General features: G+C 37.5%; 1 protein-coding gene across 12 annotated transcripts in view; it reads right to left on the minus strand.

Annotated features, from left to right (window-relative positions):
• Positions 1-24,914, minus strand: part of MLIP (muscular LMNA interacting protein) — a 295,087-nt gene that overhangs the window by 50,906 nt on the left and 219,267 nt on the right. For all 12 annotated transcript variants that reach the window (XM_027524178.1, XM_027524174.1, XM_027524168.1 and 9 more), the window contains 2 exons: positions 22,115-22,159; positions 8,694-8,822 (listed from right to left, as the gene is read on the minus strand). In XM_027524178.1, the coding sequence (XP_027379979.1) occupies positions 8,694-8,822; positions 22,115-22,159 (174 nt within the window). The remainder of the gene's footprint in view (positions 1-8,693; positions 8,823-22,114; positions 22,160-24,914) is intronic.

Consider the following 24,914-nt stretch of genomic DNA (forward strand, 5'->3'; position numbering starts at 1 on the left):
TCTGCTCTACAAGACAAGGATAACCGACAATTCAGTTCTTGGTAAGCGGTTTCTTACCAAATGCATTTTCTGTTTTCAGAAATATTAAAGATATAGAGGTTCATAAAGCAAATTGGTATTTGGAAGGCTGGGCTACAGTAGAGTAAATTTCACTTAGGATGTCTAGATTTGGAGATTAGAACAATATTTTGAAAAACTCTAAAAACCTACTAGCTCTTCCATCTCAAAGGAATCACCAATCCTTTACAAATTTACTGCAGATAGCTCTTTTCACATAGCCTTTGAGATAAAGAAAAATACACTTTAATCCTGTTTTCTATTTTTCCATATATTTATTTTAAATCACTCGCTTCACTAACCTGATATCAGTTTTCGCAGATTGGACTGCTGAAGCTCTTTGGTTTCTTTAATGGGATTTAAAAAATAGTTTATTTACCAGTCTGAGCTCTCTGCTTCCTTCTGTCCTATGCACTCTCTTGGCTGTTCTTCTCATTTGGATTTATCATTTTCTCTGCCAATATGACAAGCTTAAAGTTATTTTATCTTAGATCACAGTGAGGAAGAGAAGGTTCCTAATTCTCTTCATATGAGTCAGCTTCAAACTTCCATATATTCCTGTGACCTTTATATTTGTCATCATACAAAGTCTGTCTAATCTCACCCACATTTACACACACTCCCATGTATAAAAGAGATAGCTAGTGGAAACCTGCTGTATAGCACAGGAACCCCAGCTCTGTGCCCTGTGCTGACCGAGGGCCAGGGGATGAGGCGAGGGTTGGTGCAGAGGAGGTCCAAGAGGCAGGGGATGGATGTATACACGCAGCTGATTCACTTTCTTGTACACCAGAAACCAACACAACATTGTAAAGGAACTATACCCCAATTAAAAACATGTATTATAGTGAAATTCCTAAAAAGTAAAATATCTAACAATCTCTCCAATGGTTAGAGATTGTAACATTTATTCTAAACACATTAATCTTAGCATTTATGGTCAAAGAATATATCCAGTTTTTACTATGTCCTCCTCAAGATGTATTCTACTTGGATTCCATTTCTCATGGGTTGAGGAAACACTCAATTTAAAAAAAAAAAAAAAAAAAACGGAAAGAAAGGAAACCATAAGCCCCTCACCCCAGGTTGCATTTTGCTATGTATATTTATTTTGATTAACTAGTCCCCAAATCATCTTAACAAAGCTGTGGGATTGAACCTGTTTGGGTGGAGATGGAGGAGATCATTGTAGACAGTGTTCTGGTATATCAGACAAAGCCATCAAGTTCTATTCATAGGCTGATGTTGATTCAAAGTTCAACATGGGTTGAGAAACAGAATCCTCTGAAGTAAAACGTAAGATGCATATTTTTTTCACAAATATAATGAACTTTCTAAGTTTTAAATAACCCTTATTTTGCCTATTACTTAAAATTATTTTACACAGCTACCTTCATTCTTTTGAAATCCTGTTGAATGATACTTTTAAGGTGAACACAATAGAGACTTTTAAATTCTATATTTTAATAAAACCTTATTTTAGGTACTGTTTGTCTTGCCTTTCCCTGGCTTTTCTCAAACAAATATACAGAGAAAAGCTTAATTTAAAGCTGGAATATTCAAAGAAACTTAAATTTTTTTAATTGGAGGATAATTGCTTTACAATATTGGGTTGATTTCTGTCCTATACCAACATGAACTAGTCATAGGTATACACATGTCCCCTCATACTCTCCAGCCTCCCACCCACTTTCCATCCCATCCCACCCCTCTAGGCTGTCACAGAGCACCAGGTTTGAGCTCCCTGGGTCATTCAGCAAATCCCCACTGGCTATCTATTTTAAACACAGGGTAATGTGTATGTTTCAGTGCGACTCTCTCAATCCGTCCCACCCTCTACTCCCCACACTGTGTCAAGTTCTGCTCTCTATGCCTGTGTCTCCATTACCATCCTGCACGTAGGTTCATCCGTACCATTTTTCTAGAGTCCATGCTGCTGCTGCTAAGTCGCTTCAGTCGTGTCCAACTCTGTGCAACCCCATAGACGGCAGCCCACTAGGCTCCCCCGTCCCTGGGATTCTCCAGGCAAGAACACTGGAGTGGGTTGCCATTTCCTTCTCCAATGCATGAAAGTGAAAAGTGAAAGTGAAGTCGCTCAGTCGTGTCCGACTCTTAGCGACCCCATGGACTGTGGCCCACCAGGCTTCTCCGTCCATGGGATTTTCCAGGCAAGAGTACTGGAGTGGGGTGCCATTGCCTTCTCTACTAGATTCCATATATATGCATTATTATATGATATTTGTTTTTTTTTTCTTTCTGACTTACTTCACTCTGTATAATAGGCTCTAGGTTCATTTGCCTCATTAGAACTGACTCAAATGTGCTCCTTTTTATGGCTGAGTAATATTCCATTTTATATATGCAGCACAACCTCTTTATCCACTCATCAGTTGGACATCTAGCTTGCTTCCATGTCCTAATTATTGTAAATAGTGCTACAAGGAACACTGGGAAGATGTGTCTTTTTGTCTCATTGTCTTTTTCACATCGTTCACATGTTCTTTGTTGCTTTTATGGTTTCCTCAGGGTATATGACCTAACAATGGTGGGATTGTTAGGTCATATGGTAGTTTTATTCCTAGCTTTTTTGAGGAATCTCCATTTCTGTTCTCTGGGGCTTCCCAAGTGGCACTAGTGGTAAAGAACCCTCTTGCAGACGTAAGAGATGCAGGTTCAATCCCTGGGTAGGGAAGATCCCCTGGAGGAGGGCATGGCAACCCACTGCAGTATTCTTGCCTGGAGAATCCCATGGACAAAGGAGCCTGGTGGGCTACAGTCCATGGGGTCACAAAGAGTCAGACACGACTGAGGCGACAACACACGCACACACACACACTCTTCTATATAGTGTCTGTATCAATTTGCATTCCCACCAACAGTGCACTGTGGCAAGAGGGTTCAATTCCTCCACACACTCTCCAGCATTTGTTGCTTGTAGATTTTTTGATGATGGCCTTTCTGACCAATGTAATGTCATACTCACTGTATTTTGAATTGCATTTCTCTAATGAGTGAGGAGCTTCCCAGTTGGTGCTAGTGGTAAAGAACCTGCCTGCCAATGCAGGAGACCTAAGAGATACAGGTTTGATCCCTGGGTTGGGAAGATCCCCTGGAGAAGGGCATGGCAACCCATTGCAGTATTCTTGCCTGGAGAATCCCATGGACAGAGGAGCCTGGCAGACTACAGTCCATGGGGTCGTACAGAGTCAGACTTGACTGAAGCAATGTTGAGCATCTTTTCATGTGTTTATTATCCATCTATATTTCTTCTTTGGAAAAATGTCTATTTAGGTCTTTAATTTTAATTTTTTTTTTAAAGAAACTTAGCCTTCCAATTAGAATTGATAAAAATTTAGATTTAATGAATACAACTTTTTATGCCATAGACCTCAATCCTATCAGACGTAGATAAAAATGAAACTAAAGGTTAAACTCAACCACAACAAATAACAGAAAAAGAGGAATACAATTTACATGAGAGGCTCTAAATATGGTCATGGTCATCTCTCACAAATAAAGACATCTGAGGAGTTAACAAAACAGGACATATTTGCTTAAAGTCTTCAGATCATCACTGTTTCCCAGTAGATTGGGGTATAGTCAGAAGCTATGTATTCACTATTTGTTAAACTACTAATGCTCTGAAGCTTCACTAATGTTTAGAATTCAGTTGCTTAACTAATTATTAGAAGTGGTCTGTCTATTATGATAGAATTGACAAATAGGTCTTCTTTATGTGTTTGTTGTAAAGCAAGTAAAAATCTAAGATTCCTAATCCTACAGAAAGCAACAGAGGGGTACAGAAGAAGTCTCCCTTGATCGTGCAGATCCTGCAGCCCTTAGCTTCTGTCTTCCGTGATACATACACAAAGTGAAGAGAAAGCTTAAAGCAATGCTAATAATAACAATAATAAATAAAAGGGAGAGATAAAAGCCTAAGTTTCCTAACTGATTATATCCTGGAGGAAAAAGTGTGTTTTGTCTCCATAGGACAATTTTTTACTATTAAAAAGTTTTATTGTACTGATGATAAATTATCTATTACATATAGTACATAACCCATATATGAAAATAGTCTATTATCTATTACCCATAGAGGAGGAAAGAAGGAAGGCATGCAGGAAGAAAGGAAGGAAGGGAGGAGGGAGGAAAGAAATAAGAAGAGAAAAACACACAAGGATTTCATTACATGAATAAGAAAAACAACCTGGTAAAACTTGGAGAAGCTGAATCTCTAGGCTTAACTCTTCAAAAACAAATGTAGCCCTACAAGGAATTTAAGCTGTGTCCCCATAAAACTATTCACCAAATCACTTAATCATTTCTAGATCTGAAAAGGTTAAACATTTTAATCTGAAAAAATACTTCCTAATAAAATATTAACAAGATAAAAGGTAATTTTATGATAAAAGAGAGTGAGCCACCTTGATTGAGAAATGTTGAAAAAGGTAGCAATTTGTGGCAAAAACAGAAGTCATTCAGAAAAAAAACACAGTGTTATCTAGTTCCACCTTTTGCCATGGTGAGTGTCTGCTCAGTAACTATAAAATGTGAGTGACATGAAGAAGTGCAGGGGACGATCACAGTAAAAATATAATTTGATTAATAATTAGATAGAAATCTGAAAGTCATCCACATAATTATTAAAGTTGAATGTCAGGCAGATAGTTTGGTAGGGCAGTCAGATGGCTAAGAAAACTCAGAAGTAAAAAAAAAGAATGTAAATGCTACAACAAAGAAAATTCTCTAAATTATCCTTTTACATTCTCTATGGTACAAAGGAAATTCATTAAAGGATCATTTTCACACAAAAACATGCAATTTTCCTATTGAAGCAAATTAGAAGGAAAATAAAAGTTAAGAGGTATACATGCTAGAAAGCATTCTTTTTCATTTAAGAGAAAAGAAAAACATTTGCAGGAAAATCAGATTAAACTACAATATCACCCCCCCCCCAACTTTCAATTCTGTCCAAAATATTTTTCCTATATTTCTCTATGGCTTCAAGAAAGAAATGATATATCTAACAGTATGGGTTGAATTACTAATTTATAAAGAATGGGATGAAAATGTTTTATACATGTCATATAACTGAGGTTAGCAATTGCTTTTGCTTTTTCTACTAAGTTGAGACTCCAATGCAATTCACTTTGTCTAATTAAATACATTAAATGACCAGGAAAAAACCAATATATTTTGAAAACTCACAGAGATAAACAAAAAACCATTCCTCTCTTTAGTATCTTTATTTTCATCAGCTAATTGATTTTCTAAACTTTTATATCTTCTGGATGTCCATTTGTCCAACCAATTCTGTTAATTATTTTCCAACCCAACCTTTAGTTATTAACAAAACTATGCTTCAAAGTACATCATCATAGTTTTATATCCATATACAGAGTGTTGAGGATATTCTATAAGAACTCAAAAGTACCACAAATTGATATAATAATGGATTGAAAGGTAATTTCAGAGAAGCCTAAGCTTCATTCTGAAGTGTCTTTGTTTAAAAATCCATCTAATATAGAATGGTAGTTCCTGGCCTATGCCATTTTGATGCAAAAGTTGTTGATTAATAAGTCTCAATGACTCAATTATGCATTTGGTTTCAAACTTGGCTTTTAATACTCAGAGGGTATCTCCAGGCAAAATTTCAGTTCATTATCAGTTCAAAAGATTGCCCTACTGTACCTTCTGAAGCTATAGCAAATACATTTCCATCTGGTCTCATCATCTTTGGTGCCTGACATTTTGTAACCGAGAGTTTTGAAATAATATTTTATGGCACTGAGGCTGCCAGGGGAAATTTACTGACTTAACAATCCCATTCAGCACTTCCTGTCATGTGGAACTATCCTCAGGACGAGGCAGATTAGTGAATATGAGCTGCTCCAATTTGGCTCAACTGTCAGGCTGAAGTAGTCTCCATTACATGGATGGCTGAGATCAGCCATTGAGTGTGGAACCATTCAATTTATTCTGTGGCACCAGTGAAGGAGACAATAATAGTGACCAGAATGGAATACACTTGAGTAGACTCCCTCCTGCTAAGTTCTGATGAAGCAGCCACACTGAAACCATAAATTGTTACTACTCAATGTATTGTTTAAGGAATCTCAGCATCTACACCTGTGAGCTGTCTTTTGTATCTGCCTCCATTGTCGATTCTGGCCACAGTGAGATATTGGTTACAGCTCAATGTAGAGGCCAATTGAGAGCATACGCAGTTTCCTGGTTTCCTATTATATGCATTTTTCCTCTCCTGCAAAGTCAATGAATAAAACCAGGCAAAGTACGGAATTCGCTTTTAAGTACTCTGTTAGACTTCTTTGAATTTTGATAGTCCGCTGACACAGAAGTTAGGATACACACAAGAATAAATTGATTGAAAGAAAATATAAATAAGTTTATGTCTGTGGCACCAAAATACTTAACAAAAGAACTAAAATTGTGCACTAATTATCTGAAAATACATTGGTTTATGGTGTATATACATAGAGCTTTAAACTTGCTATATAGTCAGGAAAAGCTGTGAAAAGAATTGGCAACTTCTTTTAATGAAAATAATTTCCTACACCTGAAAATGGAATTTATCATTCCAGAGAACAGTAAATTGTGATACTGTATAGGAAGATTAACTTGACATTCTACAAAGAATCTTGTTCAAAGTAAAATGCATTAATTTGAAATTATACTAATAAAAAAGAATACAATTTTTACTTTACAACATTAGATCATTTTTAAAGAATATATTGCATGGATAATATGTGAAATTTATTTTGTGTCAACATTTTATCATATAACAATAGATAACTTTTATAAATTTTTATAATAATCCCTTATTGTCTAAAATGTCACATTAAGCCTCTAAATGATTAGTATCATTAGATATCTAATGAATGCTTTTATTGATGATGGAAATATGCTTTCCTAAGAGGAATTTCCATTACTTTTATGTGCAAATTTAGTGAACACAACCTTATATATCAATAGGACTTTTCTAATTTAAATTGAGGGCTTTTTTCCCCCTGAAAAATGGAAAAAATTGCCTCTAATTATCATTTTCAATGATACTGCTGCTAAGTCACTTCAGTCGTGTCCGACTCTGCGCGACCCCATAGACAGCAGCCCACCAGGCTTCCCTGTCCCTGGGCTTCTCCAGGAAAGAACCCTGGAGTGGGCTGCCATTTCCTTTAATGATATTAGTGCCCTCTAAAAATGTTTAACTTATTGAAATCCTATCAGTCTTCACAAAGTATATACAAATAAGCAGAAAATATTATCATCTCCATTTTATAAATAAAAACTATAGCTAAGCATGAGAAAGTATTTATAATGAACTTTTTCAAGACTTTGAGTCTGGTCATATTCTTAGATTTTAAGTAAACCAGATTTTAAAATTTGAAGGATCCTTAAATACTTCATCAGAACACCCCATCTTATGCATTAAGATACTGGAACGGGGCGAGATGAAATGCCTTGCTCAGTGTCATAAAGTGAGATGAGATATTTCTTATGTTTCACAAATATGAACAGAATCTCTATTTCCAAGAATTGGTTAGTTATCATTTTCAAACTAAAGTTTAAAGAGTACAGTACTTTATGTTCCTTTGTAAGTCTATTCTATTATATATTACCAAATGTGGTGGTGATCTTGTGTTTCCCAGTTATATCCACAAAGGTTTCTGGATTGTTTGCATTGCTTAAGCATGTAATAAAGTTTGAGATATAAAATATATAACCTATGCCTATTTGTTGCATTGGAAGAAGACAAACAAAGATGCAAGGTTTCTCTTTGAGATAATGTATGAAATTTTATACTACCTAAATGTGTATCTTCATGTTTTCCCCCAATATCTTATAAAGCATCATCAACAACCTTCCATTATACATTCTCCAACAATAGGATATATAAGGGGAATTTACCTTTTTAGTACATAAACAAACAAAAAAATACCTTAAAGTAACTTAACCTCCTACTCCCTACCTAGCACCACTCAATCTAGGGGATCACATCATCTCTACCAAGTTGATAGGAATCCAAACAATAGATCTTTTGTCAAATGTACTAATGTACTACCAAACCTAAAAAACATGCCAGTCCAGGTTCAATGCACGATACTGGATGCTTGGGGCTAGTGCACAGGGACGACCCAGAGGGATGGTATGGGGAGGGAGGAGGGAGGAGGGTTCAGGATGGGGAGCACATGCATACCTGTGATGGATTCATTTTGATATTTGGGAAAACTAATACAATTATGTAAAGTTTAAAAATAAAATAAAATAAAAAAAAAAAAAAACTATGTCACTTCAAAAGGAAGTGGCATTTTAGTAACAAGAATGCAACATCTATATCACATGAAGACTCCATGATGTCTTCATAGAAAGTAATGTCTTAATCCCCAAAATAATACCAGCACTAGGTAGAAAAATTTTAGACAAAAGCCTTTAAATACTTCCAAATATCATCCTGGAAATACTTAAGAATTTTTATTATGCAGAAAATAGAGCTTTTTTTAAATTACTAAGGTTATTCCAATCACATTTTCTTGTACATGCTCTATTCATTAGGGCATTTCTATATTTTGTACAGTTATTTATCCAAATATCAAAGACATTTTCACGTGTACACTCACCTGCTCAGAAAAGAAGTCACTGTTATCCTCCAGGTATTTACTGAAAGGGTTGGGTTCATAGACTTCCTCCTCTTTTTTCAGTAATATTTTGGATTTTACCGGTGCAGGGCGAATTACTCCAGGCTTTGTCTTCATGAATGTCAATAAATTTTTAGAAATAAAGAAAAAAATACTATTAAAATGAATACATAAGTATATTAATTCATTCAAATGTACTCACAGCACTTTATTATTTTTAATTTTTAAATGATTTTATAAATACATAAATAGCCAGAAATCAAAAGATTTTAACTAAAGTAGCTTTAGTTTTAAGTGACCTGTTATACAGTAATCAATTTAAAAAGATCTACTATCATGACATTCAAAATGCCAAAACATCTTCATCTGTCTAGTCAAGTATCTTTACCAGCACTTTCAGCCAATAGATATTTCATTTGACAAATATTTAGTGACGGCATCCTCAGGGCCAGGCAACATGCCCATTTGGGGCATGATAGGAGAGATGAATTTGGTACAATTCACCAAGTCCATAACAACTTTCTTCTTCTGGAAACTGTCCCCGCCCCCCACACCCTAAAATCCCAGAATCCATGTTCAGACTGCCTATAATGAAACCAGACAGGGGTGGCGTTCTGACCCGAGAGGGTAGGGGCTTCTCCCAAGAATATGGAGCAGGGCTTTAATCTACTCTTTAGTCATGCTACGAGATGGAAATGATACTATGTAAATCTGGGAGCTTTGGGAAAGCCTTACTCTGCCATAAAAGCAGATCTGATGAGATCAAGAAAAATACAGCAAAGTATAAGGAGAAGCAGCCAGTAGAGGAAACACACGAGGGCTTTCCAGAACCGAATTCCAAAACATCCCTGGAACCAAGCAGGATTTCTGGTCTGAGACTCCCTGAGACTTTCCTTTTCTTTAACACAAAATTCCCTTTTGTAAACTCAGGTTGACCTCTATAATTTGCAATCAAAAGAGTCTGAGTGAATAGGCCAGTCATTCAAAATTCATGGATTTATACCCAACATCAGTTAGACAAGAGAGGGAAAGGGAGAAATCTAGTTTGGGGCAATTTCAAAATGATGTTTCACAAACACAAAAGTCTTGTTACACTGTAAAGTGTCACAAAATGATGGATAAGTTTACAGAAACATCCCAAACAATAATTTGATAAAAAGTTGTGACATTTTTTTCTGTATGAGCACTTTGCTGTAATCATTCTTATCAGGTCCATTTCTTTTCAGAAAATAGAAAATTAGCTCTCTTCAGTCTGTGCTGATGCTCACTAGTTAAGCCTTAAGGATGAATATCTATCTTGCTGCCATACAAGCCATTGGTTATGTTTTGAGGCTTGAATAAGTACCATTCTGCAACAATTTTTTTCAGCTCATATTTTCCCAGGCGACTTTCATTTCTATGCCAACAGGGCAAATAAAGATTGAGGAAAAGTCTCTATTTTCCACAGGCTGGGCTGGGAAATATTTCCCATTTAAGAAACTGATTTCTTTCCAGAGGGGAAAAGTAAGCAAGTATTAGGTTGGTCCAAAAGTAATTGTGATTTTGCATTGCTGAACTTTGCTGTTTGATATTGGAATGCATTCTCAAATAAACGTGGTTATGTTATAAATCATTTTAATGTGCATTTCTTGCTTTATGTTTTTTGCTGATGACTTACTACTTGCTGCATATTTTGTATTTATTTTAGACTAGGGAAATGATTTTAGACCAAAAGCAAATTTGAGCAATTTTCTTCTTCAAGTTCAAGATTGTAAAGCAGCGGAGACAACTTGCAGCGTCAACAATACATTTTGCCCAGGAACTGCTAACGAACATACAGTGCAGTGGTGGCTCAAGAAGTTTTGCAAAGGAGACGAGACACTTGAAGATTAGGAGTGCAGTGATCAGCCATCAGAAGCTGACAGTGCCCAACTAAGAGCCGTCATCGAAGCTGATCCTCTTATAACTACATGAGAAGCTGCTGAAGAACTCAGTGTTGACCATTCTATGGTCATTTGGCATGTGAAGCAAATTAGGTGTAAAAGCTTGATAAGTGGGTGCCTCGTGAGCTGACTGCAAATCAAAAAGATCATCATTTTTAAGTGGTATCTTCTCTTATTCTATGCAACAATAACAAACCATTTCTCAGATTGTGATGTGTGATGAAAAGTAGATTTTATACACCAATCAGCAATGACCAGCTCAGTGGTTGGACTGAGAAGAAGCTCCAAAACACTTCCCAAAGCCAAACTTGCACCAATAAAAGGACATGGTCACTGTTTGGTGATCCACTACAGCTTTCTGCATCCCAGCAAAACCATTACATCTGAGAAGTATGCTCAGTAAATTGATGAGATGTACTGAAAACTGCAATGCCTGCAGCCAGCACTGGTCAACAGAATGGGCCCAATTTTTCTCCATGACGATAATAAACCACGTATCACACAACCAGCGCTCCAAAAGTTGAACAAATCTGGCAACGCTACAGTTGCCTGACCTCTCTCCAACTGATTACCACTTCTTCAAGCATCTCAACAACTTTTTGCAGGGAAAATGCTTCCACAGCCAGCAGGAGGTAGAAGATGCTTTCCAAGAGTTCGTTGAATCCTGAAGCACAGATTTTTATGCTACAGGAATAAACAAATGTATTTCTCACTGACAAAAACGTGCTGATTGTAATGGTTCCTATTTTGATTAATAAAGACGTGTTTGAGCCTAGTTATAATGATTGAAAATTCACAGTCCAGGACCGCAATTACTTTTTCACCAACTGAATAACACCCAATTACATGTGAAATTGCACAGGTGAGTATACACATGACAGTCATATCCTCCAATGAACCAACACGAGAACAAAGCCCAGGCAAACACTGATTTCTACAGCCACCGGTAACGGGGAAGCCTGATATCTTGGTCATGATGCAAAACTGTCCAGATTTCAGGCCTCTCTTTTCCACACGACTTCCTATTACATTTCTCGTTCCTGCCACTTCTATTCCTGTTCCTTCTCCTAATTTCCTCCTCCTTTGGAAAGTAGGAAATCAGTACAATCCCAGTACTTAGGGCTTACCAGGTTCAAAAGCCAGCATGGAATTTTAGGAGCTAAGCTTGACAGCAGCAGCAGAAAGATGAAAGCAGAGGTGAGAAATCTGGCCAGATGCACGTGAGATGCTAGAAGACTCTCCCTGCCAGGAAAACAAGGTCCCCTGGTCCCTGCATTGCTAGCAGGTTGATGTGTTGGGTTAGCCTGACCTGGAACCTTCCACTCGGATCATCTCTCTTGGTTTCCTCATCCTCCAGGGTGAGTCCAGAAAAGACACTCTTCTGGTTGGTTGGATATCAAATATTAATAGCTTTAATATCAGAATCGGTTACTTATGTTTCATATTTGTTTCTCTACCAGGCCTTATGCTTTATGTTGCTATGAATTTCCTAAATCTGATGGTCATCTGACCATTCGACAATGATTCTTTCCCTATTTTCTCTACTTCAGATTTTCTATTTTCTATTAGAAAATAGAAAAATAGTTTCTAATTATAACTAGTCTAATTAGATTTCTCTATTTCAGATTTCCCAGGTGCTCTTTACTTGGATTCTGTGTCCCTCGTCTTGGTCTACCAGAAGTCTCTGAATTTTCCTCCTCCTAGTTTGCTTCCTTAGGTCTCAGACCTGTTGCCCCACCCTGATTCTTCCATTATTTTCACCACCTCTTTCTTTAATCATGATTTTTTTTTCTTTTTCTTTTTTTCTCCCCCCTGAACCTTAACTTGCTGTCACTCACCAGTCAGCATTTAATGGACAAGGAAGTCAGCTCCATGCAAAAAAATACTAAACATAGTTTGCCTTTGACATTGTTCACACTTCCCATCCTATGACCTTTACCCACACCCTCCACACCTAACTGCGTCTCAGTGTTTGGTCAAACTGGAACTCAAACCCTGGCAGCCCAATTCTGAACCTCACGCACTCTCCGTGAACCATGGTACACAGTCAGTCCTGACCAAGGCTGCTGCACCTGCTCATACCATTCCACTACTGCTTTGAAACCTGCCTCAAAGACTGAGCACTCACTGTAGACAGGGACACCATCATTATTCCAAAGACTCTAATTCCATATATTACAGGCACCACATTCAATATGTTAAATTGATTATCTCGGTTCCTCTTCTCAACACCCTGTGAAAGAGTCAGAATCAGTAACATGCCAAAGCCATGCAGTTAATATGTGAACAACTCAAGATTTAATCCAAGTCTGGTCTGATCATAAGCCCAGGATTTGAATTACTCTGGATGATTCATTTTTAGCTGCTAAAGCATTGACAGATCCAGCTAGACTCACAAGTGATACAAATATCATTCTAACGACACCAGGAAAAGTCACTCCATCTAAGTGGAGAAATAAAACAGGTAATAACTCCCCTTCTCAGCACAAAGGACACAGGAAGAAAGATAAGAAAGTTCTTCAAAAAGCAAATTTCAATGTACTGTGATAAACCTCTTGAGAAATGGTTTACACTGTACATAAGACATTTTTTTTCTCTTTTGGAGCTATATTTTGGGGAAATAATTGTTAATCTTTTCATTCTTGCTATTAAAATATTTTCCCCACATTCAGAAAAATAACATTATCATTGTAGAAGGGATGATCAGACATTTTATTTTTAACTAGAACCAGAATACTATGATTTTGATTAGTTATTACAAGTTTTAAAATCTGAGAACCTCATTAGAGCCAGGTGAATATATGGGCTTTGAGTGGATGGATACTCTGCCTGTTTATATTCTTCTTGACACAACTCCAAGAGTGCTAGACTCCAACAATCACGGAGAACTCCACTCTCCATTTGCTTTGAGGAGCAGAGTAGCTCACACAGTACTGATAAATTCTCTGCTTTAAACTAAAATATAGCTGATTTACAATGTATCAGTTTCAGGTGTACCGCAAAGTGATCCAGTTACACATATACATATATAATGTGCATATGTAATTACATATGTATTCTTGACATTTTTGAAGTGCCTCAAAGACAAAACAACCATTGTCTTAGAGCTTTGAAGCATCCTTCTATCAGATCATCTATCAGATGCTCTCTGGAGCCATTTTTCCAGTTGAGATCTAGTCTATGTCAGGAAATGTAGTGTCTACATGGAGGTGAACAAGACATACCTCGTGTTCTCAGAGGGCTCACAGTTCAGATGAGTTAAGCACGTTACAACCACCGTGTAAGTCAAGCCACATCACTGGACTCCTCTCAAGGCTCCTCTCTAACTCCACCTTCTCACTTAGAATAAAAGCTAAAACCCTTACAGGGGCTGCAGGGAGACCTACTCTTTCACTCCCCAAACAGCCTCCCCTTTCCCATCGAATCTCCTGCTCTAGACCTCTCTCCCTCACTGTCCCCTCTGGCACACACTGTGTCTTCCCTCCTCTGGAGTTTGAACTTGGCCTTCACATTGTCTGGAACTCTCTTCTCCCTTTCTAGGACTCTCTTTCGATTCTTCATGTCTCTGCTTAAATGCCACATCATTATCAGATAGGTCTTCTCTAACGATCTGTATAAAAGATCTTACTTGCCCTATTTTTTTTTTCCATCTGACCTCAGTTGACGTTTATTTTCTTGCTTCCTCCACTAGAATGTAAGCTCTGTGAGGCCAGAGATCATTGTTTTCTTCACTGTTATCCTTCTAACACCTAGAACTGTGTTAGGAACCTAGCAGATGCTAAACAGACATTTGAAGGATAAATAAACTAATTGACAGGAAGAAGCTCAATATGTAGGCTGCTGCTGCTGCTGCTGCTGCTAAGTTGCTTCAGTTGTGTCCAACTTTGTGCAACCCCAGAGACGGCAGCCCACCAGGCTCCGCTGTCCCTGGGATTCTCCAGGCAAGAACACTGGAGTGGGTTGCCATTTCCTTCTCCAGTGCATGAAAGTGAAAAGTGAAAGTGAAGTCGCTCAGTTGTGTCCAACTCTTCGCTACCCCATGGACTGCAGCCCACCAGGCTCCTCCATCCATGGGATTTTCCAGGCAAGAGTACTGGAGTGGGGTGCCATTGCCTTCTCTGAATATGTAGGCTATAATCCATCAAAGCCTTAAAAAGTTTTGACTGTCCATTTAATGTCTCCTCTCATTTTTCTTGGACTTCCCAGCTGGCGCTAGTGGTAAAAAAAAAAAAAAAAAAACCTGCCTGCCAATACAGGGGATATAAGAGACATGGGTTCGATCCCTGGGTTGGGAAAATCCTGTTACTGCAGTGCTTTTGCCTGGAGAGTTTCATGGACAGAGGAACCTGATAGGCTATAGTTCAGGGGGTTGCAAAGAGTCAGACATGACTGAAGTGACTTAGCGTGAACACACTTATTTTTCTTGGAATGACTTTTTGATTACAGCATAACCAAGGAAAAGGGAACATTACAAGACAGAAGATCCACACTACCTTTCACCCCTAGAGAACTAGAAGAAGGGATGTGGATTGGTGAGCTCTACCTTCAGAGATGAGCAGAAAGCAGAAGTTACCATCTTTGATGATACAGGAAGTCAAGACCAGGGACCACATCTTTAAGGACTTTGCAAGATTTTAACTCTATTTTTTAAAAATAATTTCTTTTCCCCTGTTTGATTACAGTGATAATAAAACTAACACCACCAGGAGACAATGATGTCATGTTCTTTGGAGAATTGGAGCATGGGTGAGACTTGGGAGATCATATCTAATTCTATTCTTAGTCTTAATGGAGAAAAAGCTCAAGAGGTGCAGTGTGTGGAGTCCCAGGGCCTGGAGGCAGGTTTTAACGGCCTGTGGGGCGCTGGTTCCGCTATTCATACTCATCAAGTAAACACTTACCCGAGAGCATTGTTACTTGCGCCCTGTAAAAAACAGACATTGTCTCTGTCCTTTGGAACTTATAACTCTATGACAACAGGTTGGTATTGCCTCTGGCTGGAGACCAAAGTTGAAAAGTAACTGCCAGCACTGATCTAGAGAATGCATTATATAGATAATGCCTTCTTAAAACAACATCTTTCTTAAATTAACTAGCAGACTGTGTTTTTAATTGCTATCGACTGCACTAGCAAGCTCTAGGGTCACGTGATAAGAAAACAAAACAACAACAACAACAAAAATCAGCAAAGGAAGTAACAGAACATAGCACATGGAAAATCCATGGGTCTGGCTAGGAATTCTACTAATTTGATGGATCCGAAGAGTGTGAAAAGTACCATCACTACTTCTTTTAGCCATTTGCTTCTGTCTTGCCTATATTCGCCAGTGCTTTTGTTTTTGTTTTTTAAGTTACTGGGGCAACAAACTCAAAGAAATGCAAAAACATTGTCCTAGTCAAGATTGTTGACAAAAGCAACATTTTCTAAATTATTTAGCTGATTCACTCGTTCAATTAATAAAATGTTCATTACCTCCAATTCTTTTTTAAATAAAAATGTTAATGTGCTTGTAGCAAATACTTAAGCTTTTATTCTCTCAAAGAAATATCTCAAATTTTAAAACATTATAGTACAGAGTGAAGCTTCCAAAATTAGGGAGGAGGGTGTGGACAGATTTTAATACCACCCATTAGCTGCAGGACTTATGACACATGGTAGACTTCAAAGTGTTTTTCATCAGAATAATAGAAATAACAATTCCTTCCATACTAAGTCACAAACTGTGCAAATCTAATAAGATAATATGCATGACAGAACTTTGTAAAGAGAAAATAGCATAGAAGGAAATTGAAAAAGAAAAAAATTCTTTCCTTTTTCTTGCTTTTGTATTTATAATTCAGAGTACTGATACCAAAGGATCTTGATTACCCAGGAAAATGTTTATCTGATGACCTTTTAAAAAAATGTTTTATGGTTTTTTGATTAGCTTGTAAAGAATCTGCCTGCAATGTGGGAGACCTGGGTTCGATTCCTGGGTTGGGAAGATCCCCTGGAGAAGGGAAAGGCTACCCACTCCAGTATTCTGGCCTGGAGAATTCCATGGACTGTATGTATACTCTATTGGGTCGCAAAGAGTCAGACATGACTGAGCGACTTTCACTTTCACTATGATAGTTGTAATACAATAAACATATACAAGATTTCAATAATTATAAACCTATTCCACAGCTCAGAAAACATCTTTTGAAATGTACACAACATAGATTTCCCAGACTGAAATATCTCAATAGTTAAAGAAAAGCCAGTAGCATGACTCACACCTGAGGAGGCACCCATGACAAATGCTGCAGCACTTAAGCATGTTGTGTCAAGGCAAATTAGTCAAGAATACACTGCCTTTAAGCTTAAAGAAGGCATCAGTTCTACACAAAAGCTTTCAGGGCTGCAATTTCTGAACAACAGAGACCTCAAGGGCTCTTAGAAAGAATAGTCATGCACCACTAAAACCAGACACATCCGTGGGCTTTCAGAACTGGGAACAAAACATATGAAAGGCTAAGTACTCTTCTGTATAATGTTCCAGTAAGATGCACTTTGCTCTTACCTGTAGTCATGTGGTTTATTAAATCTGTTGTTTTGTACTCTCTAGATTCAGTGTTGTGTCTTGGGCAACAATGAGCATTTTGCAGTGGCATAAAATTTCAAAAGCAAAAGCCAGAATCCCAGGGACAGGGAAGCCTGGTGGGCTGCTGTCTATGGGGTCACACAGAGTCGGATACGACTGAAGTGACAGCAGCAGCAGCAGCAGTGTCTTCTAACCTTAGGTTCCCCATCTAACTGCCAAAGAAGACCGGTGCTTACCCATCATGTTGAGCCCAACCTGTTTTCTTAACTTGGAAAAAAGACGCCGCCAGCCTCTGTTAAGACTGTGATGACCCAGTCCAGGAATTAGGAAAGCTTTGTGAAGGGTCAGCCTAGATCTTGGATCTTCCTTTCCTTCTGTTCCCTTTCAGATGCTAAAGGATTCCCTGTTCACAGGTGTGAAGACTCAGTACCCTACTGGACTCACCCAGCCCCTCCTCTTCGGGAAGTGATCATATGTGCCCCGTGAAGGTCACACTTCCATAGCGTCCTGATTTCCCAACAGCCTTTTTTTTTCCCTCCTTGAATTATCTAAAATCAATAATGATTCCTTTTTAAAAATCACACAACAAAGATGAGCATGAACCCTGTGATCTTAGATAATCTATTCAAACACTGTGACCCTGTTTCTTTATCTGTAAAATGGCCACAAAGTAAATTTCAGAGATAATATTTCAGAGATTTTTTGTGCAATAATAGACCCCCTGACTTAGTGACTAAACAACAACACACCCAACTCCATATGGGATTACACTGGCAATGTCACATATTATGATATATGAGCCTTACAATAACCCCTTCAAGCTGACACAGCAGTTGTCCCAACCTCCATTTTCATGATAAGTATTTCCAACACACTCTCATCTCTAAGTCCCTTCCCAGTTTTGATGTACTACGTTTCTGTTTAATAGAAAGAGAAACAGGGACATAGTTGGTGAACAAGTTTCAAAAGACTTCTTTCTGAGCCTAATACTACATAACTTGGCTTGCAAGGTGAACAGTGGAAATATTTTAATAGTAAGGGGAAAGATCACATTTCTTTTCTTCCTTGAAGTGTTGAATTGGCATAATTATAATGTAATCAGGTAAGCCAAGTTAAAATGAAAAAAAAGCTTGGTTTTTTCTTGGTCTATTCTTTTTGTTTAATTTATTTTTTAGTTGAAAGATAATTGCCTTACAGAATTTTGTTGGTTTCTGCCAAACCTCAACATGAATCAGCCATAGGTATACATACATCCCCTCCCTCTTCAGCCTCCTTCCCATCTCCCTCCCCACCCCACCCCTCCAGGTTGTCACAGGGCCCCTGTTTGAGTTTCCTAAGCCATACAGCAAGCTCCCGCTGGCTACTTGTTTTCCATACGTTAATGTAAGTTTCCTCGTTACTCTCTCCATACATCTCACCCTCTCCTTCCTTCCCACCCCTACCCCACCCTGCCGTGTCCATCAGTCTGTTCTCTATGCCTGTGTCCCTCTTGCTGCCCTGCAAATAATTTCATCAGCACCATCTTTCTAGATTCCAGATGTATGTGTTAGTATATGATATTTACCTTTCCTTTTCTGAAGTAAGTACTTCACTCGGTATGATAGGCTCTAGGTTCATCCACCTCATTAGAACTGACTCAAATGTGTTACTTTTTATGGCTAAGTAAAAAGCCAAAGCTCAAAAACAAAACGGCTTCTGTATTAAGCTTAGGCTACCATAGCAATCCATCATTTATTTTCACTTCAAACAATTTATTACTTTTCTCCCCTAAAATAGGAGTCAAATAATTTTAATTAACTGCTTATTTCATGCAAAGTGTACAATATATATTCAATATTTATTTACATAATTTAACCATAATCTATCATATGTTCCCCCAAATTTTGTTTTCCTGTGTTATACACGTTTATACATGTATAAACAAAAAGCAATACATATACATGTGTATGTGCCATCAGAATTACCTGTAATATGGCATTTATATGCATAGCATATGTTATAAACACACACATATAAATGTGTGTGTATATATATATGTATATACACATATTGGTTTTTCAAAGGTATTCTTATTTACTCATTTTATTCAGAACTTAAAAGAGAATTCGTAATGGCAAATATTGGAAATCCACTCATAAAAATGAAAAATTATAATTTAATTCATAAATGACAATACTTAAGGGCAGAAATATTATAAATTCTTTAAGAAGCAAATTCATACACTATCACTAGTATGTAATTATTTCTACACTATTCCATACTCAGGGAATGTAAGTACAGGGTTAATGCAATGAGATAGAAGTCAGTGATTAAATTGAATAATTATATCAATCCAAGAGATGTTCTTTTTGTGTGTGATAGCTTGCTTGAAAATAATCACTTCACAAACCTACCTAGATCTCAAGTGCATTTGGGGATTAAAACTTAATTTAAAACTTGGCTAAAAAATTCCTTGAACTCTCTATAGAAAAGGTCTAAAGTAAATGCAAAAAAATTATCATCAACATCAGTTAAAGCAATGCTTTGCATTTTCCCCCTAGAGAACACAAGAGTCAAATTCATAGAATTATTTGATTAGGCCAAAAACAGTTCATTATCACATTTACAATGAGTCATTCATACTATATCCTATTTCATGAAATCATATTTGCTTTCTTAAAATGTTTGGTAAAATATTACATCAAGACTGACATCTATATATATATATCATATGTATGTCATTCTGATAATACATATATACATTCACACGCAGTCAACACCTAAAATCTATTTTTTGTGTACTATGTTGAGTATACAAATATTTCTTGGTTTTCAAACATTACTCTCAAGAAACAGGTACATATATCATTATTTTCAATGTTAAAATAGCTATAACAACAGTCCCATATCTAAAGTGGGAAATTGTTCAACTTCATAATGTTATCATAGTGCTGGTTTCCATGGCAACGCCTTCGCTCCCTTGAGCTAGTAACCATGGACTCTGCCCTAGAGAGGCTTGGACAGAGTGTAATTGAATGCTTTTCTTGCTCAGTTAGGAAACTGAAGCCCAGGTTCTCCGATTCCTGACTTCTCGCTGTCAGTCCAGTAGTTAGTGTCAGAGCAGGAAGTAAAAGGTAGGTCTTCTGGCCCCTGTTCCAGCTTCCTGTCAACCTCACTATACCGCCTGCCAGTATTCTAAACCAACGGACACTGAATGCACACACGCACACACACCTCATATACAAACGATGCACGTAAACACCGACACACCCAAGCCATTTGCTTCAGTCAGGCTATTTTAAGAGTCAAACAACATTCTTTATGACTTTCTAGCACTACAAATAAAACACTGTTCTCATTTTGGCATGATAATGACAAGATGACTTGTTGGTTATGGATGTAGGATACAGAAAGAATTGCTTAAAAAGAGAAGAATCAGTATCACGCTACTTTTCCAGATATTTTCATTCATTTTACTAGGTATTTTCATTCCTTTTCACTTCCTTTACTGTGTCTATTGTTTAGGAACCTATAATTATAAACAGTTAAAACTGTTTATATTACTACATGTAATAATATCTAGGCAGTTTACATCATGGTTCCCATTTGCTAACCACTTGTAACAATAAGAAATATGAAACACTGTAAGAAAAAGTAATTTTTCTATTTAATTAAATATTTATCTATAAATAACAAACAGATCCTAGAGCCTAGATCTGTGTTGTCCTACAGAGTAGCCACCAGCCCCTTGCTGGGCCCTTGAAATGTGGCAAGTCTGAATTGAGATATGCTGTAAATATAAAATACACTGCAGATTTCAAGACTTTACCCCTACAAAAATAATGGAAAATAATCTCAATTTTATACTACTGTATGTTGAAAGGATAATGTGTGTATATTAAATAAATAAAATATATTATTTAAATTAATGTGACCTGCTTCTTTTTAGTTTTTTAACATGGCTACTAGAATATTTAAAATTGCCTATGTGATTTATATTTGTGGTTCATACTGTATTTCTGCTGCTCATCCCTGGTTTGATCATTCTTTATCTTCCTGCCTGAAACATCTCATTTCCTATTTCCCCAAGTTCAGAACCTACCCTACACGATTAAAGATGACCTTGTTCTTGAACCCTTTTCTGATCTCTCCCACCAGGAAATGAATCCTTGCCTCTAAAACATCAGTGTCTGCTTCCAGCCTTGACCACTCTATTCTAACACCACCACCAGGGTGCAAGTTATCAGCAAACACGGTCTATATATGTTTTTATGCATGTTTGTAACCTATAAAACAACCAGCATGGAGCTTTAGTAAAGCATCAGTAAACTTGTACTAGACAAGTAAGCAAAGAAACTTATCCATAGTGTATTTGTCCTCGGTTCACTTTTTAAAAACTTATCGATTTATTTTAATTGGAGGTTAATTACTTTACAATACTGTAGTGGTTTTTGTCATACGTTGCCATGACTCAGCCACAGGTGTACATGTGTCCCCCACCCAGACCCCCCTCCCGCCTCCCTCCCCACCCCATCCCTCAGGTCGTCCCAGTGCACTGGCTTTGGGCGCCCCGTCTCATGCATCAAACCTGGACTGGTCACCTATTTCACATATGGTAATATACATGTTTCAGTGCTATTCTCTCAAATCATCCCACCCTCGCCTTCTCCCACAGAGTCCAAAAGTCTGCTCTTTATATCTGTGTCTCTTTTGCTGTCTCGCATATAGGGTCATTGTTACCATCTTTCTAAATCCCATATATATGGGTTAATATACTGTATTGGTGTTTTTCTTTCTGACTTATTTCACTCTGTATAATAGGCTCCAGTTTCATCCACCTCATTAGAACCGATTCATTTTTGTTCAGATACATCTATCTTGAAAGATTAGGATTTTCTGAAATACTAGGTCTATGATTTAATAACAGGATACATACCAGCTGACTCTCTGGTACCGTAGAAGATGGTGAGGAGAGGTTTGCCTGCAAAATTATAAACATAGTGTCTTTTAGTGAAATTCATAATTTAGTAATTATATCTGTTTAAGTATTTTGAAGTTTTTTATTATTAAAATAATACATATAAATTTTAGAATTTTGACAGATATTGAGGAAAAATACCATTATGTCAACTCCAAAATAATTGTTTTACATTTTTTGCTCATTGCCTTTCAATATTTCCCCTACACATTTTCATTCAGCTCACATAGTGGTAAATCTGATGTTTTACATAGTGCTTTTCCTTAGCATCTTAACACAAGCACCAGCAAAAGGCATCAAAAATTCTTCAAGGTGATGTAATATTTCATCCTCCATACACTCCATATTCTACTTACACCAACACTGTTAGCTATTTATATTTATTTATAGTAAAAGAAAACAACAGATTTTGCCTTAAATTACTCATATTAAAAAAATAAAGCTTTCATGAAAAAAAAATCTTTTTTTTTTTTAAATTGTTTTAAGTTAATATTGTTTCATCATTCTTGGTTCCTGAATTTCACACCTTTCTTCTGGAGTTAGTTTCCTTCTCACTGAAGTAAATGCTTTGATAGTTTTTTTTTTTTTTTTCCAGAGCTTCCCATCTTGAACTCTCTCTGAAATGTCTTTATTTTGTTCTCCTCTTGAGCTAGAATTTACCTGAACATAGAATTCTAGGATAATGGTTATTGTTCCCAGCATCTTGAAGATACTGTCCACTTGCTCTGACTTCTGTTAACTGCTGTCTGTCTAAACATTGTAACTTGGATTATCTGTCTTCACATTTCATTAGTGTTTAAGGTTTTTCTCCAGGGAATTCTGAAAGCTCACTATGATGTGTCTGAGGGTGACCTCCTTTTATGTATCCTTCTCTGGGGCTTGGTAAAGTCCTTTACTCTGAGTATGCATATCTTTCTTTGATTCTGGAAAATCCTCTAGGAATCTCTTCACATATTGCTTCTCTCCTATTACATCTAATCTGTTCTTTACAGTTTCAATAAAATATATGTTGGGTCTTCTGAATCCATCCTTCATTTCCATAAAATTCCTTGTCATATTTTTTTTTATCCCATTATGCTGCATTCTGGATTGTTTCCACACATAAGCCTGACAATTAATGAATCAAAATTAATATACATTAAACATGGGCATTGAATTTTATATTTTTACAACAGCATTTTTAACTTCAAGGAGTTCAATTTGATTCTTTATCCAATCTTTTTATGGTGTCCAGAACTCCTTTTAACTATTTCAACATTTTTATTCTATTTATATTTCATTCCAGATTTTTCTATAATCTCTCAGGGTTAAATTGGGCTTCCCAGGTGGCACTCACCAGTGCTAAAAAACCCACCTGCCAATACAGGAGACATAACCAATGCCCAGTTCGAACCTTGAGTCGGGAAAATCCCCTGGAAGAGGACAAGGCAACCCACTCCAGTATTCTTGCCTAGAGAAATCCTATGGACAGAGGAGCCTGGTGGGCTACATCCCATAGGATCACAGAGTCAAACATGACTGAGTGACTTAGCACACACACACACGATTAAATCTCCTGTTTCCTGTATCTGCTGATTCTCCTCCATGCCTCTGTCCCAAGATGTCCTTCACTCATTTGGTGACTTTTTAGTTTTGATTTTGAGCTCCTCTTTAGTCGGGGTAATTTTAGTGACGATGTCTGTAGGTATCTGAGAAACTCTGGGTTGGAAAACCATGCCAATAATACATTTCATGTTTGCCCTGGTGGGGCCCCAGGAGTTTCACTGACTCTGGGCAAGCTTCCATTTTATTTCATCAAATGCACGGGGGCGCAGGTCCCCACATGTTCAAGTTTCACAGGTTTGTTGTTGCGTGTGCGCTCACTTGTGTCTGACTCTGTGTGACCCCGTGGACTGTAGCCCACCAGGCTCCTCTGTCCATGTAATTTTCCAAGCGAGAATACTGGCTTGGGCTGCCATTTTCTGCTCCAGGGATCGTCCTGACCCAGGGATCGAACCATCATCTTTTGCATCTCCTTCATTGGCAGGCAGATTCTGTATCAACTGTACCACCTGGGAAGTCCCATTGAACTTGCTCCAAATCCTTCATCCTCATAAGTTGAGCACCCATTTTTTTATGGATGTGCAGGAGTGCAGGGTACCCAGGAGTGCAGGGTAAAGATGTTGGAAGCATGTATGTCTATTTCCATCCCACACTTCATGGATAGGGAACCTTCCAGATACCTGGATGCACACAAAGGATTCATTTCGAGCTCTCAGATTCACTATACAGTGAAAGTTAAACTCTAAGTTCCTGGCTCCTAAGTCCTGATGCACCTGTGTCCTACAGAACTTATATAAAGTGGGGAACCCCACTTTATATCTTATTTTCCCACCTGGAGCTCTCTCCTCATATCTGGCACCCACAGTTTCACTTTCTTTCTTGTAGTTTGAGATACATATAGACTTTAACAGTTCCATTTTCTCAAGCTATTCTGCCCTTAAATGGGAGGCTGGGCTTCCATATCAGCTCAGCTTTCACCATTGTCGGGAAGTGGAATATATATACAATTTTTTTTTCCTTTGGCTGCACCATGTGGCATACAGGATCTTCCTAACTAGGGAATCAAACCCTTGGGCCCTGCATTTAAAGTGCAGAGTCTTAACCACTGGCCCAGAGAAGTCTAGGAAGTGGTCAAATACAGATGCACAATTTTAAATATACTTGGCTAAGACACAATAAAGCTGTGTTTCTAAACTATTTCTATTCTTTTTGAAGT

The sequence above is a fragment of the Bos indicus x Bos taurus genome, chromosome 23, assembly GCF_003369695.1.
Source record: "Bos indicus x Bos taurus breed Angus x Brahman F1 hybrid chromosome 23, Bos_hybrid_MaternalHap_v2.0, whole genome shotgun sequence".
NCBI classification, from domain to species: Eukaryota; Metazoa; Chordata; class Mammalia; order Artiodactyla; family Bovidae; genus Bos; species Bos indicus x Bos taurus.